This window comes from Gadus morhua, chromosome 4, assembly GCF_902167405.1.
Source record: "Gadus morhua chromosome 4, gadMor3.0, whole genome shotgun sequence".
NCBI lineage: Eukaryota > Metazoa > Chordata > Actinopteri > Gadiformes > Gadidae > Gadus > Gadus morhua.
The window spans coordinates 43,708,505-43,723,525 of NC_044051.1; the positions used below are offsets into that span (position 1 = coordinate 43,708,505).

The window sequence follows — 15,021 nt, forward strand, 5'->3', positions numbered from 1 at the left end:
CGTTTCAATTCTCATCATCACAAGTGTACTGGCTACATTCCTTCTGGACTTAACATTACCCTTAGGGCGTTTAGCAGACGGCTTTATCCAAAGCGACGTTCATACACACGAAGAGCGGAGAGTCACGCACACACACGGGGGGCGACGCGCAGCTCGAGAACAGAGCTGGGTGTATGAAGTGCATGCCTTGTGTTGTTCGTCCCGTGTCCCTAAAGCTACAGTTTATTAAAGACTGGGTTTAATAACGGGCCAGAGCCCCGGCTGGCGGGGTTACAGGGTTAGGGGGGGCTACAGGGGGCTCATTTCCTGTTGCTGGATTAACTTCTGATACCCGGTCTGAGGAGGAGAGAGACCGGTCTGAGGAGGAGAGAGAGACCGGTCAGAGGAGAGAGAGACCGGTCTGTGGAGGAGAGAGAGACCGGTCTGAGGAGGAGAGAGAGACCGGACTAGAGACCAGGAGAGAGGCCGGACTAGAGACCAGGAGAGATACCGGACTAGAGACCAGAAGAGAGACCGGACTAGAGACCAGGGAGAGACCGGACTAGAGAGACCAGGGGAGAGACCAGGGGAGAGACCGGACTAGAGAGACCAGGGGAGAGACCGGACTAGAGAGACCAGGAGAGAGACCGGACTAGAGAGACCAGGAGAGAGACCGGACTAGAGAGACCGGACTAGAGACCAGGAGAGAGACCGGACTAGAGACCAGGAGAGAGACCGGACTAGAGACCAGGAGAGAGACCGGACTAGAGACCAGGAGAGAGACCGGACTAGAGACCAGGAGAGAGACCGGACTAGAGACCAGGAGAGAGACCGGACTAGAGAGACCGGACTAGAGACCAGGAGAGAGACCGGACTAGAGACCAGGAGAGAGACCGGACTAGAGACCAGGAGAGACCGGACTAGAGACCAGGAGAGAGACCGGACTAGAGACCAGGAGAGAGACCGGACTAGAGACCAGGAGAGAGACCGGACTAGAGACCAGGAGAGAGACCGGACTAGAGACCAGGAGAGACCGGACTAGAGACCAGGGGAGAGACCGGACTAGAGACCAGGGGAGAGACCGGACTAGAGACCAGGAGAGAGACCGGACTAGAGACCAGGAGAGAGACCGGACTAGAGAGACAAGGAGAGAGACCGGACTAGAGAGACAAGGAGAGAGACCGGACTAGAGAGACAAGGAGAGAGACCGGACTACAGACCAGGAGAGAGACCGGACTAGAGACCAGGGGAGAGACCGGACTAGAGACCAGGAGAGAGACCGTACTAGAGACCAGGAGAGAGACCGGACTACAGAGACAAGGAGAGAGACCGGACTAGAGACCAGGAGAGAGACCGGACTAGAGAGACCAGTAGAGAGACTGGACTAGAGAGACCGGACTAGAGACCAGGAGAGAGACCGGACTAGAGAGACCGGACTAGAGACCAGGAGAGAGACCGGACTAGAGAGACAAGGAGACATATTTTTTGTCACATTTTAATGTTTTGATTTGCATTGCAAATATTCAACAGCACAGATCTGATTATTGAGACCGGTTCACTCTGGTACCCTGAGTCCAGACCGGTCAGGACCAGACCAGAACCAGACCAGACCGGTCTGGACCACACCAGAACCAGACCGGCTCAGACCAGAACCAGACCGGCTCAGACCAGAACCAGAATAGACCGGCTCAGACCAGACCCCGGTCCAGGACCCCAGCCGGCCGGCCCCTAGGATCCGCAGGCCCTCAGGTCATGTGACTCAAGGAGGCGTGACCTTTGACCCATGATGTCAGAATCCAACATGGCCGCCTCATCCGTAGTAGTCAACCTGCTTCCTGCTGGAACAATTCTACTTCCTCTGGCGGGGATGAAGACGAGGAGGATGACATCCCTTCCTGTTGTGGGGGGGGGGGGCAGCAGCCAGAGTCGACACAGAAGAAGAAACTCCTGTTTCTAGCAGGCACACTGTGTGTGTGTGTGTGTGTGTGTGTGTGTGTGTGTGTGTGTGTGTGTGTGTGTGTGTGTGTGTGTGTGTGTGTGTGTGTGTGTGTGTGTGTGTGTGTGTGTGTGTCTCAGATGATCTCGAAGGTGTTCTTCAGCTCCATGATGAGCTGCCAGTCAGACTTCTGCATCTCATCTCTGAACCAGCTCTTCAGGGCGTCGATGGAGGCGCGGTTGATCTGCACACACACGCACACGCTTAGCTGAGACGCTCATCTCCACTTTACTACAGATACACACTTAAAGAAGTACATGCATGTTAGCAATGCATCCTAGCATGCCAGCGGGCTGGATGTAAGCCTAGCATCCTAGCATGCCGGCAGGCTGGATGTTAGCCTAGCATCCTAGCATGCCGGCGGGCTGGATGTTAGCCTAGCATCCTAGCATGCCGGCGGGCTGGATGTTAGCCTAGCATCCTAGCATGCCGGCGGGCTGGATGTGAGCCTAGCATCCTAGCATGCCGGATGTTAGCCTAGCATCCTAGCATGCCGGCGGGCTGGATGTGAGCGCAGCGTGCTGGCGCTGGAGGTACCTTGCTGACGAGGAAGTCCGTGGCCTCAAAGTGGCGTCCGAACATCTTGGGCGAATCCCCGGGGATGGGCTCGATCTTCACGCAGATCTCCTGGCCCTTCTTCGCCGACTCCACCGTCTTGTGGTTCATCTCGATGCTCGTCACGATGCCGATGTCTACAAACTACACCCCGCACAGGTTACCATGGCTACAAACTACACCCCGCACAGGTTACCATGGCTACAAACTACACCCCGCACAGGTTACCATGGCTACAAACTACACACCACACAGGTTCCCATGGCTACCCACCACACAGGTTCCCATGGCTACCATCCACACAGGTTCCCATGGTTACCCAACACCCCAGGGCTCTAAGGGGGTTCTTACAGCCTTGCTGGGCACGCAGAGGGGTGTGCCCTGGTGCAGGACCCCCGCCTCCACCACCACCCCCATCACGATGGGGTCCCGCGAGTTGAAGATGAAGGCGGGAAGAATACGCAGCTTGACCGGGAACACAGCAATGTTCCTGACATAGGGAGAGGTCAGAGGTCAGGTACAGGTCAGGTACATCTCCCTTGTAGTCCTGTGACCTACTGGTTGTCCTATCCCCTACTTGTAGACCTGTCTCCAACTTGTAGTCCATAACCTACTTGAACTCGTCCTGCTTGGCCTTCTTGTAGTCCTCGCGGTATTTGGTGAAGGAGTCAAACAGATGGTAGATGATTTCGGCAGCGAACACTCGGACCCCAAGGCTGTCGGCCATCTCCTGGCTGTCACGCTCCACCTTCACGTCGAACGCCAGGATCACTGCATACCTGAAGGTAGCACACGGCTAGTTAGCACACAGCTAGGAGGAGTTAGCACACAGCTAGGAGTCGGCACATGGCTAGTTAGCACACAGCTAGGAGGAGTTAGCACTAGGGCTGTAACGATACACAAATTCACGATTCGGTTTGTATCACGATTTTTGACCCACGGTTCGATACATCCCACGATTCTTTTAAATTTAAAAAGCATTTTATTTAAACAACACTCAAATACCAATTATCTTAATGTAACATTTAATAACAAATAATTTGGAACACTGAACAGATTTGAACCGAAAGAATACTATTAAAGTATAGCTAAATTAATAAAGAAATAACCAAAGATTGCAGTTGGAGGATGCTTTTTGCTGGTAGGCATAATAGGGCCCCTTTAACTGTTTGGTTGGTTTATTCAAATATCCTTATTAGCACTTCTTATTAGGCTATGTAGCTTAAATAATGACATAATCAGGCCGTATAGAATGCAACATGTTTAATAGCCTAACTTTCAATAGATGAGGAAAAACATGAACGTCGCAATAACGAGGCATAGTGTTACGAGTAGCATATGTGTATGCGCGAGAATGGCAGTGTGCGTATGCGTGTGTGAGTGACGTCAGCGAGTGAGTGGACGAGCGAGGAGAGCGAGCGGTAGCGCGTGTGTCTAGTGAAGAAGCGAACGAGTCTGGTAGAATAAAGTACCCATCCTGTCAATAATCGGTGGCCGCTTCATTCCGACCTATAAGCAGACAAACTGCCAGTCAAATCACACAAAACAATAGAGACAGGATCACACAGGCAATTTTTTTCGCGCTTGGCCCACTCTGGATAATTGTCGTTCATATCGCATATGAGGACTTCGACGGCTGTGGAGAAATGCAATCCTCCGTAGCCACGGAGAGCTGTGATCACAGAGAGGGCATCTCGTCACATATTTACGGCATCGATAGGAGGGGGCGCTGTCAGCAGACTATTATTTAGACAAATTATTAGCAAATTTCAATCGGACAATTTGACCGAAGAGTTAGAAAGGGCATATCGCGCTTCTGCCTTCTCACACCGCGAGACAGGTTCGTGGCTTTGAGTATCGCGATTTTCGGTTTGATACGCGTATCGTTACAGCCCTAGTTAGCACACAGCTAGGAGTCGGCACACGGCTAGTTAGCACACAGCTAGGAGGAGGCCGCACACGGCTAGTTAGCACACAGCTAGGAGGAGTCAGCACACAGCTAGCACCACAGCTAGCTAGTTAGCACACAGGGCCTTCCACTCACTGGGGGTCGTGTTCCAACATGGCGGACGCCTTCATCACATCCTTCTTATGGACCGGGCCGATGTTGATCCCAGAGTACTACACAGACACAAAAAACATTTTAGTGTGTTTTCTCCAACGTGATTTCTCCAACTCAACAACAGGCCGTGTTGAGGGGTAGTTTACAGGAGACCGTGTTGAGGGGTAGTTTACAGGAGGCCGTGTTGAGGGGTAGTTTACAGGAGGCCGTGTTGAGGGGTAGTTTACAGGAGGCCGTGTTGAGGGGTAGTTTACAGGAGGCCGTGTTGAGGGGTAGTTTACAGGAGGCCGTGTTGAGGGGCAGTTTGGGAGGCCGTGTTGAGGGGCAGTTTGGGAGGCCGTGTTGAGGGGCAGTTTGGGAGGCCGTGTTGAGGGGCAGTTTGGGAGGCCGTGTTGAGGGGCAGTTTGGGAGGCCGTGTTGAGGGGTAGTTTGGGAGGCCGTGTTGAGGGGTAGTTTGGGAGTCCGTGTTGAGGGGTAGTTTGGGAGGCCGTGTTGAGGGGTAGTTTGGGAGGCCGTGTTGAGGGGTAGTTTGTCTTACAGTCTGTGTTGAGGGGTGGTTTGTCTTACAGTCTGTGTTGAGGGGTAGTTTGGGAGGCCGTGTTGAGGGGTAGTTTGTCTTACAGTCTGTGTTGAGGGGTAGTTTAGGAGGCCGTGTTGAGGGGTCGTTTTGGAGGCCGTGTTGAGGGGTAGTTTGGGAGGCCGTGTTGAGGGGTAGTTTGTCTTACAGTCTGTGTTGAGGGGTAGTTTGGGAGGCCGTGTTGAGGGGTAGTTTGGGAGGCCGTGTTGAGGGGTAGTTTGGGAGGCCGTGTTGAGGGGTAGTTTGTCTTACAGTCTGTGTTGAGGGGTAGTTTAGGAGGCCGTGTTGAGGGGTAGTTTGGGAGGCCGTGTTGAGGGGTAGTTTGGGAGGCCGTGTTGAGGGGTAGTTTGGGAGTCCGTGTTGAGGGGTAGTTTGGGAGGCCGTGTTGAGGGGTAGTTTGTCTTACAGTCTGTGTTGAGGGGTAGTTTGGGAGGCCGTGTTGAGGGGTAGTTTGGGAGGCCGTGTTGAGGAGTAGTTTGTCTTACAGTCTGCGTTGAGGGGTAGTTTAGGAGGCCGTTTTGAGGGGTAGTTTGGGAGGCCGTGTTGAGGGGTAGTTTGGGAGGCCGTGTTGAGGGGTAGTTTGTCTTACAGTCTGTGTTGAGGGGTAGTTTGGGAGTCCGTGTTGAGGGGTAGTTTGGGAGTCCGTGTTGAGGGGTAGTTTGGGAGGCCGTGTTGAGGGGTAGTTTGGGAGGCCGTGTTGAGGGGTAGTTTGGGAGGCCGTGTTGAGGGGTAGTTTGGGAGGCCGTGTTGAGGGGTAGTTTGGGAGGCCGTGTTGAGGGGTAGTTTGGGAGGCCGTGTTGAGGGGTAGTTTGGGAGGCCGTGTTGAGGGGTAGTTTGGGAGGCCGTGTTGAGGGGTAGTTTGTCTTAGTCTGTGTTGAGGGGTAGTTTGGGAGTCCGTGTTGAGGGGTAGTTTTTGAGACCGTGTTGAGGGGTAGTTTGGGAGTCCGTGTTGAGGGGTAGTTTTTGAGGCCGTGTTGAGGGGTAGTTTGTCTTACAGCCTGAGTTGAGGGATAGTTCGTCTTACAGGCACTTTGGAGGTGCGGAGGAACTCGAGCAGCGCCTCCAGGGAGCCCAGAGTGGAGGCCTGGACGTACACGCCCTTCTCCTCCAGCTTGAAGGACGACAGCGTCTGCTTCAGCTCCCTCACCAGCTCGTCCTAACACAGTAACACACATTACTAAACACAATAACACACCAACACACATTAGGAACACACCGAATGCTCCAACGAGCCTTAAAGGAGAAATCTGGTGTAAAATGGATCTGGGATATGTTTGGTATGATAACGAGTTGGAATATTCTTTTGGGAGCAAAAAAACGCATATAAATGCATTCTTAAGTTGGCTGTCTTTAGCTGATTCTACCAAAACGCTATAAACTTGGACCGATAGGGGCATGTCTCATGGTAAAAACTAAATCGCTATTTTTAACCACTAACAAGGCTAGAACACTAGCCCGACACTTCTTTGGTAGTATAATAAGGGTCTTAACATATAAAATGAGGCATTGATAACTGTCTAAGTTTACAGAATGTTTATTAAAAAATACATTATATACACACATTACCATCAGCAGTTAACCCGTTGACGCCATTTAGTTTTTAAGACTCGACTCTTAATGTGTCGGGTCGGGCCGGGCTCGGACAGAACGTGCACGGGCTCGGGCCGGGTCGGGCTTGATTTTCTGGCCCCGATCTAAGCTCTAACTTATTGTAAGTCGCTTTAGATAAAAGCGTCTGCTAAATGCCCTAAATGTAAATGAGTCAAAGCCCAAGTTCCTTTCCTCCAATCCCTCCTCAACCATGGCTGAGATAACCCCCACTACGAGTCTCGTTGTGGAAATACAAGAGACGTCAAAGAACCGACGTGTTATGCGCCATAACACCAACAGCAAACACTTGCGTTACAGCGTGTGTAATCACACACACACACACACACAGACACAAACACACACATGTGGCGCTCGCACGTTCGTGTCTCATTGGCGGGCCAAATTATCTGGGCGGGCAAGGCAGAGAAAGGGGAAGAGCTCAGATCCTTTATCGGGCCTTAAGGGGGGCCTTGAGGGGGGCCTTAAGGGATCTTGAGCGGGGCCTTAAGGGGCCTTGAGGGGCCTTGAGGGGACTGACCCGCAGCACAGGGATCTCGTCCTCGCTGTGGGCCACCAGCAGAGGCAGCCCGGCCAGGGTCTTCTCCAGGTCCTTCCCCAGGATCTTCACCCCCTGAGCCGTGTTCACCTCCTTGTGCTTCTCATACTGGTTCTGGAGAGGGAGAGAGGAGAGGGTGAGGAGAGTGTGAGGGAGAGAAAGAGAGGAGAGGGTGAGAGAGGGAGAGAGGAGAGGGAGGGAGAGAGGAGAGGGTGAGAGAGGGAGAGAGGAGAGGGTGAGGGTGAGAGGAGAGGTTGAGGGAGGGAGGGAGAGAGGAGAGGGTGAGGGAGGGAGAGGGGAGGAGGGAGAGGGGAGGAGGGAGGGGTTGAGGGAGGTTGAGGGAGAGAATGGGTAAGAGAGAGGGTGGGGGGGGTTACCTTGACCCTCAGCTCCTTGAGGGGGGGGGGCAGCAGCAGGCCTCTGATCTGCGTGATGATTGGGCCGTCCACACCCGGCACGATGATGGTCTCCCCCTCCCTCAGAGTCCCGTTGATCAGGATCACATCGATGGTGGTCCCCATCCCAGGAAGGGCCTTCACCTGGAGCCGGAAGCGCATGTTAGTGGACCGCCATGTTAGGGTTAACCCTAACCGCCATGTCATTGGACCATCAACGCCATGTTAGTGGACCGCCAACATGTTAGTGGACCGCCAACATGTTAGTGGACCATCAACGCCATGTTAGTAGACCATCAACGCCATGTTAGTGGACCGCCAACATGTTAGTGGACCGCCAACATGTTAGTGGACCATCAACGCCATGTTAATGGACCATCAACGCCATGTTAGTTGACCATCAACGTGTTAGTGGACCGCCAACATGTTAATGGACCGCCAGCATGTTAGTGGACCGCCAACATGTTGGTGGACCATCAACGCCATGTTAGTGGACCGCCAGCATGTTAGTGGCCCGCCAACATGTTAGTGGACCATCAACGCCATGTTAGAGGACCATCAACGTGTTAGTGGCCCACCAACATGTTAGTGGACCATCAACATGTTAGTGGCCCACCAACATGTTAGTGGACCATCAACATGTTAGTGGACCGCCAACATGTTAGCGGACCATCAACATGTTAGCGGACCGCCAGCATGTTAGCGGACCGCCAGCATGTTAGCGGACCGCCAACATGGTAGCGGACCGCCAACATGGTAGCGGACCGCCAACATGGTAGCGGACCGCCAACATGGTAGCGGACCGCCAACATGGTAGCGGACCGCCAACATGGTAGCGGACCGCCAACATGGTAGCGGACCGCCAACATGGTAGCGGACCGCCAACATGGTAGCGGACCGCCAACATGGTAGCGGACCGCCAACATGGTAGCGGACCGCCAACATGGTAGCGGACCGCCAACATGGTAGCGGACCGTCAACATGGTAGCGGACCGCCAACATGGTAGCGGACCGCCAACATGGTAGCGGACCGCCAACATGTTAGCGGACCGCCAACATGTTAGGGAACCGTCAACATGGTAGCGGACCGTCAACATGGTAGCGGACCGTCAACATGGTAGCGGACCGTCAACATGGTAGCGGACCGTCAACATGGTAGCGGACCGTCAGCGCCATGTTAGTGGACCGTCAGCATGTTGGTGGACCATCAACGCAATGTTAGTGGACCATCAGCATGTCAGTGGACCATTGACGCAATGTTAGTGGACCATCAGCATGTCAGTGGACCACCAACGCCATGTTAGTGGACCACCAACATGTTAGTGGACCGTCAACATGGTAGCGGACCGTCAACATGTTAGCGGACCGTCAACATGGTAGCGGACCGTCAACATGGTAGCGGACCGTCAACATGGTAGCGGACCGTCAGCGCCATGTTAGTGGACCGTCAGCATGTTGGTGGACCATCAACGCAATGTTAGTGGACCATCAGTATGTTAGTGGACCATCAGCATGTCAGTGGACCATCGACGCAATGTTAGTGGACCATCAGCATGTCAGTGGACCACCAACGCCATGTTAGTGGACCACCAACATGTCGCTGGCCATGTCGCTGGCCCATCGACGCCATGTTAGTGGACCATCAACACGATAGTGGACCATCAACATGTTAGTGGACCATCAACATGTTAGTGGTGATGTTGATGGTCTCTCTATAGCTCTCTATCTCTATAGCTCTCTAGTTCTCTCTATAGCTCTATCTCTATAGTTCTAGCTCTATAGCTCTCTCTCTCTAGCTCTCTCTCTAGCTCTCTCTCTCTAGCTCTCTCTCTCTAGCTCTCTCTCTCTCTCTCTAGCTCTCTCTCTTTCTCTCTAGCTCTCTCTCTCTCTCTCTCTCTCTCTAGCTCTCTCTCTAGCTCTCTCTCTCTAGCTCTATAGATCTAGCCCACCTCCATGACCTGCGCCCGCAGCTCGTCGCAGTGGGCCAGGCGCCGGGCCAGCATGGTCTGGGTGAGCTCCACCAGGAGGCCGATCAGGTTCCCCATCCCGTCGCCGCTGTGGGCCGATGTGGGCACCATGGACACAAAGGTACGGGGGTCCTTGTTCTCATGGAACAGGGCGGCGTTCAGCCCCTACGCACACACACACACACACACACACACACACAGATAGCTAGGGTCAGACGCTACACCATGCTAGGTACTACAGATAGCTAGGGTAGGATGCTACACCATGCTAGGTACTACAGATAGCTCGGGTCAGACGCTACACCATGCTAGGTACTACAGATAGCTCGGGTCAGACGCTACACCATGCTAGGTACTACAGATAGCTCGGGTCAGACGCTACACCATGCTAGGTACTACAGATAGCTCATGTCAGACGCTACACCATGCTAGGTACTACAGATAGCTCATGTCAGACGCTACACCATGCTAGGTACTACAGATAGCTAGGGTAGGATGCTACACCATGCTAGGTACTACAGATAGCTAGGGTAGGATGCTACACCATGCTAGGTACTACAGATAGCTAGGGTAGGATGCTACACCATGCTAGGTACTACAGATAGCTCGGGTCAGACGCTACACCATGCTAGGTACTACAGATAGCTAGGGTAGGATGCTACACCATGCTAGGTACTACAGATAGCTAGGGTAGGATGCAACACCATGCTAGGTACTACAGATAGCTAGGGTCAGACGCTACACCATGCTAGGTACTACAGATAGCTAGGGTAGGATGCTACACCATGCTAGGCACTACAGATAGCTAGTAGGGCTGTAACGATACACCAACTCACGATTCGGTTTGTATCACGATTTTTGACCCACGGTTCGATACATCCCACGATTTTTTTCAATTTAAAAAGCATTATATTTAAGACTTATAGAACAATTTACTTAATGCAACATTTAATAACAAATAATTTGGAACACTGAACTGATTTGAACAGAAAGAATACTACTAAAGTATAGCTAAATTAATAAATAAATAACCAAAGATTGTAGTTGGAGGATGCATGCAGGTAGGCCAACACTAGGGCTGTAACGATACACAAACTCACGATTCGGTTTGTATCACGATTTTTGACCCACGGTTCGATACATCCCACGATTCTTTTAAATTTAAAAAGGATTTTATTCAAACAACACTTATATACCAATTAACTTAATGTAACATTTAATAACAAATAATTTGGAATATTGAACAGATTTGAACAGGGAGAACAGAAAGAATACTATTAAAGTATAGCTAAATTAATAAAGAAATAACCAAAGATTGCAGTTGGAGGATGCTTTTTGCTGGTAGGCAAAAACCCTGAACTGTTTGGTTGGTTTAGTCAAATATCCTTATTAGCGCTTCTTATAAGGCTATGTAGCTTAAATAATGACATAATCAGGCCGTATAGAATGCAACATGTTGAATAGCCTAACTTTCAAATAGATTGGAAAAAACATGAACGTCTAACATGAACGTCGCAATAACGAGGCAGTGTTAGGAGTAGCGTATGTGTGTGTGCGAGAATGGCAGTGTGCGTGTGTGAGTGACGTCAGCGGGTGAGTGGACGAGCGAGGAGAGCGAGCGGTAGCGTGTGTGTCTAGTGAAGAAGCAAACGAGTCCGGTAGAATAAAGTACCCATCCTGTCAATAATCGGTGGCCGCTTCATTACGACCTATAAGCAGACCAACTGCCGGTCAAATCACACAAAACACTAGAGACAGGGGTCACACAGTCTATTTTTTTCGCGCTTGGCCCACTCTGGATAAATGTCGTTCATATCGCCTGAGGACTTCGACGGCTGTGGAGAAATGCAATCCTCCGTAGCCACGGAGAGCTGTGATCACAGAGAGGGCATCTCGTCGCAGACTTACGGCATCGATAGGAGGGGGCGCTGTCAGCAGACTATTATTTAGACAATTATTAGCAAATTTCAATCCGACAATTTGATCGGAGAGTTAGAAAGGGCGTATCGCGCTTCTTCCTTCTCACACCGCGAGACAGGTTCGTGGCTTTGAGTGTCGCGGTTTCGGTTTCGATACGTGTATCGTTACAGCCCTAATAGCTAGGGTAGAATGCTACACCATGCTAAATACTGTTTTTAAGTGCAAGGACGCACAATGTCCGAGCAGAACTAGTCTCTCAAGATACTGTTCTAGAGTCTGATTGGTGAACCAGCGTCATGTGACCAGAGGGGCGTGTCTTGTGACCTGCTCGGCGAACTCCAACACGATGCTCTTGGTCCGCTCGTCAAACTCGTCCTTGGTGTTCTTCTTCTGCTTCTTCAACGTGGCGACCACGTCCGTCTCTGGGCTCTTCTTCCAGTCATACAGACGGTCCACCTACACACACACACACACACACACACACACACACACACACACACACACACACACTAGGTATTAGGGATGCAAACAATTAATCGATTATAAGAGATTACTCGATTAAAGCAATTAATCGTATTTTTAACCCGTAATTCCCCAACCGTCCACGTGAGGGCACGCCAGACGTACTTGACGCACACGCGGGAACACAAGCGGGAACACAAGCGAAGCAGGACAAGACAAACGAAAAGCGGGACTGATACGATGAAGAGGGCAAAACGGAGTGCAGTATGGAGTCACTTTAAGTTGGTTAATGACGCCAAATACACAATATGTGGAAGTATTTTAAAGTACAACTAAACGACTTTGTTGAATTACCACCTAAATGTGTCACATTCAGAAGGAAATTCTGCTTCTCAGAAGAATTGCCGCTTATCAATTAATCGATCATCGATCGATAAGATGAAACAACTATCGATTAATGAATTACTCGATAATTTGCATCCCTAGTACGTATGATCCACTACAAGTGACGTTAGTACCGCACTGTAGTGCTGAGGGCCCCTAGTGCTGAGGACCCCTAGTGCTGAGGGCCCCTAGTGCTGAGGGCCCCTAGTGCTGAGGGCCTCTAGTGCTGAGGGCCTCTATGAAGGGTGTGAGGGCCCCTAGTGCTGAGGGCCCCTAGTGCTGAGGGCCTCTATGAAGGGTGTGAGGGCCCCTAGTGCTGAGGGCCCCCAGTGCTGAGGGCCTCTATGAAGGGTGTGAGGGCCCCTAGTGCTGAGGGCCTCTAGTGCTGAGGGCCTCTATGAAGGGTGTGAGGGCCTCTAGTGCTGAGGGCCTCTAGTGCTGAGGGCCTTTAGTACTGAGGGCCCCTAGTGCTGAGGTCCTCTAGTGCTGAGGGCCCCTAGTGCTGAGGGCCTCTATGAAGGGTGTGAGGGCCCCTAGTACTGAGGGGCTCTAGTGCTGAGGGCCTCTAGTGCTGAGGGCCTCTATGAAGGGTGTGAGGGCCCCTGGTACCTTGTTGAGGGCCCCTTCTGGGGGCCCCTGGTACCTTGTTAAGGGCCCCTTCTGGGGTCCCCTGGTACCTTGTTGAGGGCCCCTATGAAGGGATCCTAGCGCTGGGGGCCCCTGGTACCTTGTTGAGGGCCCCTTCTGGGGTCCCCTGGTACCTTGTTGAGGGCCCCTATGAAGGGATCCTAGCGCTGGGGGCCCCTGGTACCTTGTTGAGGGCTACGATGAAAGGACACTTCTTCTCCTTCAGCAGGTTGATGGACTCCAGGGTCTGGGGCTCCAGGCCGTGCATGATGTCCACCACCAAGATGGCAATGTCACACAGAGAGGACCCCCGGTTCCTCAGGTTACTGCAGTCAGACAGGCAGAGACAGACGGGTTACTGCAGTCAGACAGGCAGAGACAGATGGGTTACTGCAGTCAGACGGGGAGAGACAGACGGGTTATTGCAGTCAGACAGGTTACTGCAGACAGGGAGAGACAGACGGGTTACTGCAGACAGACAGGGAGAGACAGACGGGTTACTGCAGACAGACAGGGAGAGACAGACGGGTTACTGCAGTCAGACAGGGAGAGACAGACGGGTTACTGCAGACAGACAGGGAGAGACAGACGGGTTACTGCAGACAGACAGGGAGAGACAGACGGGTTACTGCAGACAGACAGGGAGAGACAGACGGGTTACTGCAGACAGACAGGGAGAGACAGACGGGTTACTGCAGACAGACAGGGAGAGACAGACGGGTTACTGCAGTCAGACAGGTTACTGCAGACAGACAAGGAGAGACTGACAGGTTACTGCAGACAGGCAGAGACAGACAGGTTACTGCACACAGACGGGTCACTGCAGACAGACAGGCAGAGACAGACAGGTTACTGCAGACAGATAGGCAGAGACAGACAGGTTATTGCAGACAGACAGGTTACTGCAGACAGACAGGGAGAGACAGACGGGTTACTGCAGTCAGACAGGTTACTGCAGACAGACAGGGAGAGACAGACGGGTTACTGCAGTCAGACAGGTTACTGCAGACAGGTTACTGCAGACAGGCAGAGACAGACAGGTTATTGCAGACAGACAGGTTACTGCAGACCGACAGGCAGAGACAGACAGGTTACTGCAGACAGACAGGGTGACAGACAGGTTACTGCAGACAGACAGGGTGAGACAGACAGGTTAATGCAGACAGACAGGGTGAGACAGACAGGTTACTGCAGACAGGTTACTGCAGACAGACAGGCAGAGACAGACAGGTTACTGCAGACAGACAGGGTGACAGACAGGTTACTGCAGACAGACAGGGTGACAGACAGGTTACTGCAGACAGACGGGGAGAGACAGACGGGTTACTGCAGACAGACAGGCAGAGACAGACGGGTTACTGAAGACAGACAGGCAGAGACAGACAGGTTACTGCAGACAGACAGGGTGACAGACAGGTTACTGCAGACAGACAGGGTGACAGACAGGTTACTGCAGACAGACAGGGAGAGACAGACAGGTTACTGCAGACACAGGGTATCTGCAGATTTCAGCAAGTCAAATTTAAGACTTTTTAAGACCTTTTTAATTCCACCTTGAATGAAATTTAAGACCTAAAACACGCAATGGTGGGGGGGATCCTGCTGTATTATAACCCAAGCATAGCATGTGTGTCACTCAATGAGACTCATTCACCTACCCATTGTCGCAGACTAGCTAGCAAGCACGCAGATAATCGTTTATATATGCAGCTAGCAAGAAAGAAGCCTCTCTACATGTCCTTCCTGAAAAGTCCCACGAGAAAAAGAATGGCCCGACAAATTTAAGACCTTGAGTTACAGTATTTAAGAACAGCATATAACATTTGGAACGAATTTAAGTCTTTTCAAGGCCTTACATTTGGAAACATGAATTTAAGACTTTTTAAGGATGCTTGGACACCCTGAGACAGACAAGCAGACACAGACAGGTTACGGCAGACAGACGACCAGG

General features: G+C 51.9%; 1 protein-coding gene across 1 annotated transcript in view; it reads right to left on the reverse strand.

Moving 5' to 3' along the window:
* Window positions 1-1,458: 1,458 nt before the first annotated feature.
* eif5b (eukaryotic translation initiation factor 5B) overlaps window positions 1,459-15,021 on the reverse strand; it is a 28,507-nt gene continuing 14,944 nt past the window's right edge. Inside the window, exons 16-26 of the mRNA XM_030354148.1 lie at window positions 13,255-13,396; window positions 11,922-12,053; window positions 9,660-9,842; window positions 7,693-7,854; window positions 7,298-7,429; window positions 6,194-6,325; window positions 4,575-4,651; window positions 3,145-3,309; window positions 2,882-3,020; window positions 2,513-2,674; window positions 1,459-2,159 (exon numbers count right to left, since the gene is read on the reverse strand). Coding sequence (XP_030210008.1) covers window positions 2,052-2,159; window positions 2,513-2,674; window positions 2,882-3,020; window positions 3,145-3,309; window positions 4,575-4,651; window positions 6,194-6,325; window positions 7,298-7,429; window positions 7,693-7,854; window positions 9,660-9,842; window positions 11,922-12,053; window positions 13,255-13,396 — 1,534 coding nt within the window. The 3' untranslated portion in view covers window positions 1,459-2,051. The remainder of the gene's footprint in view (window positions 2,160-2,512; window positions 2,675-2,881; window positions 3,021-3,144; window positions 3,310-4,574; window positions 4,652-6,193; window positions 6,326-7,297; window positions 7,430-7,692; window positions 7,855-9,659; window positions 9,843-11,921; window positions 12,054-13,254; window positions 13,397-15,021) is intronic.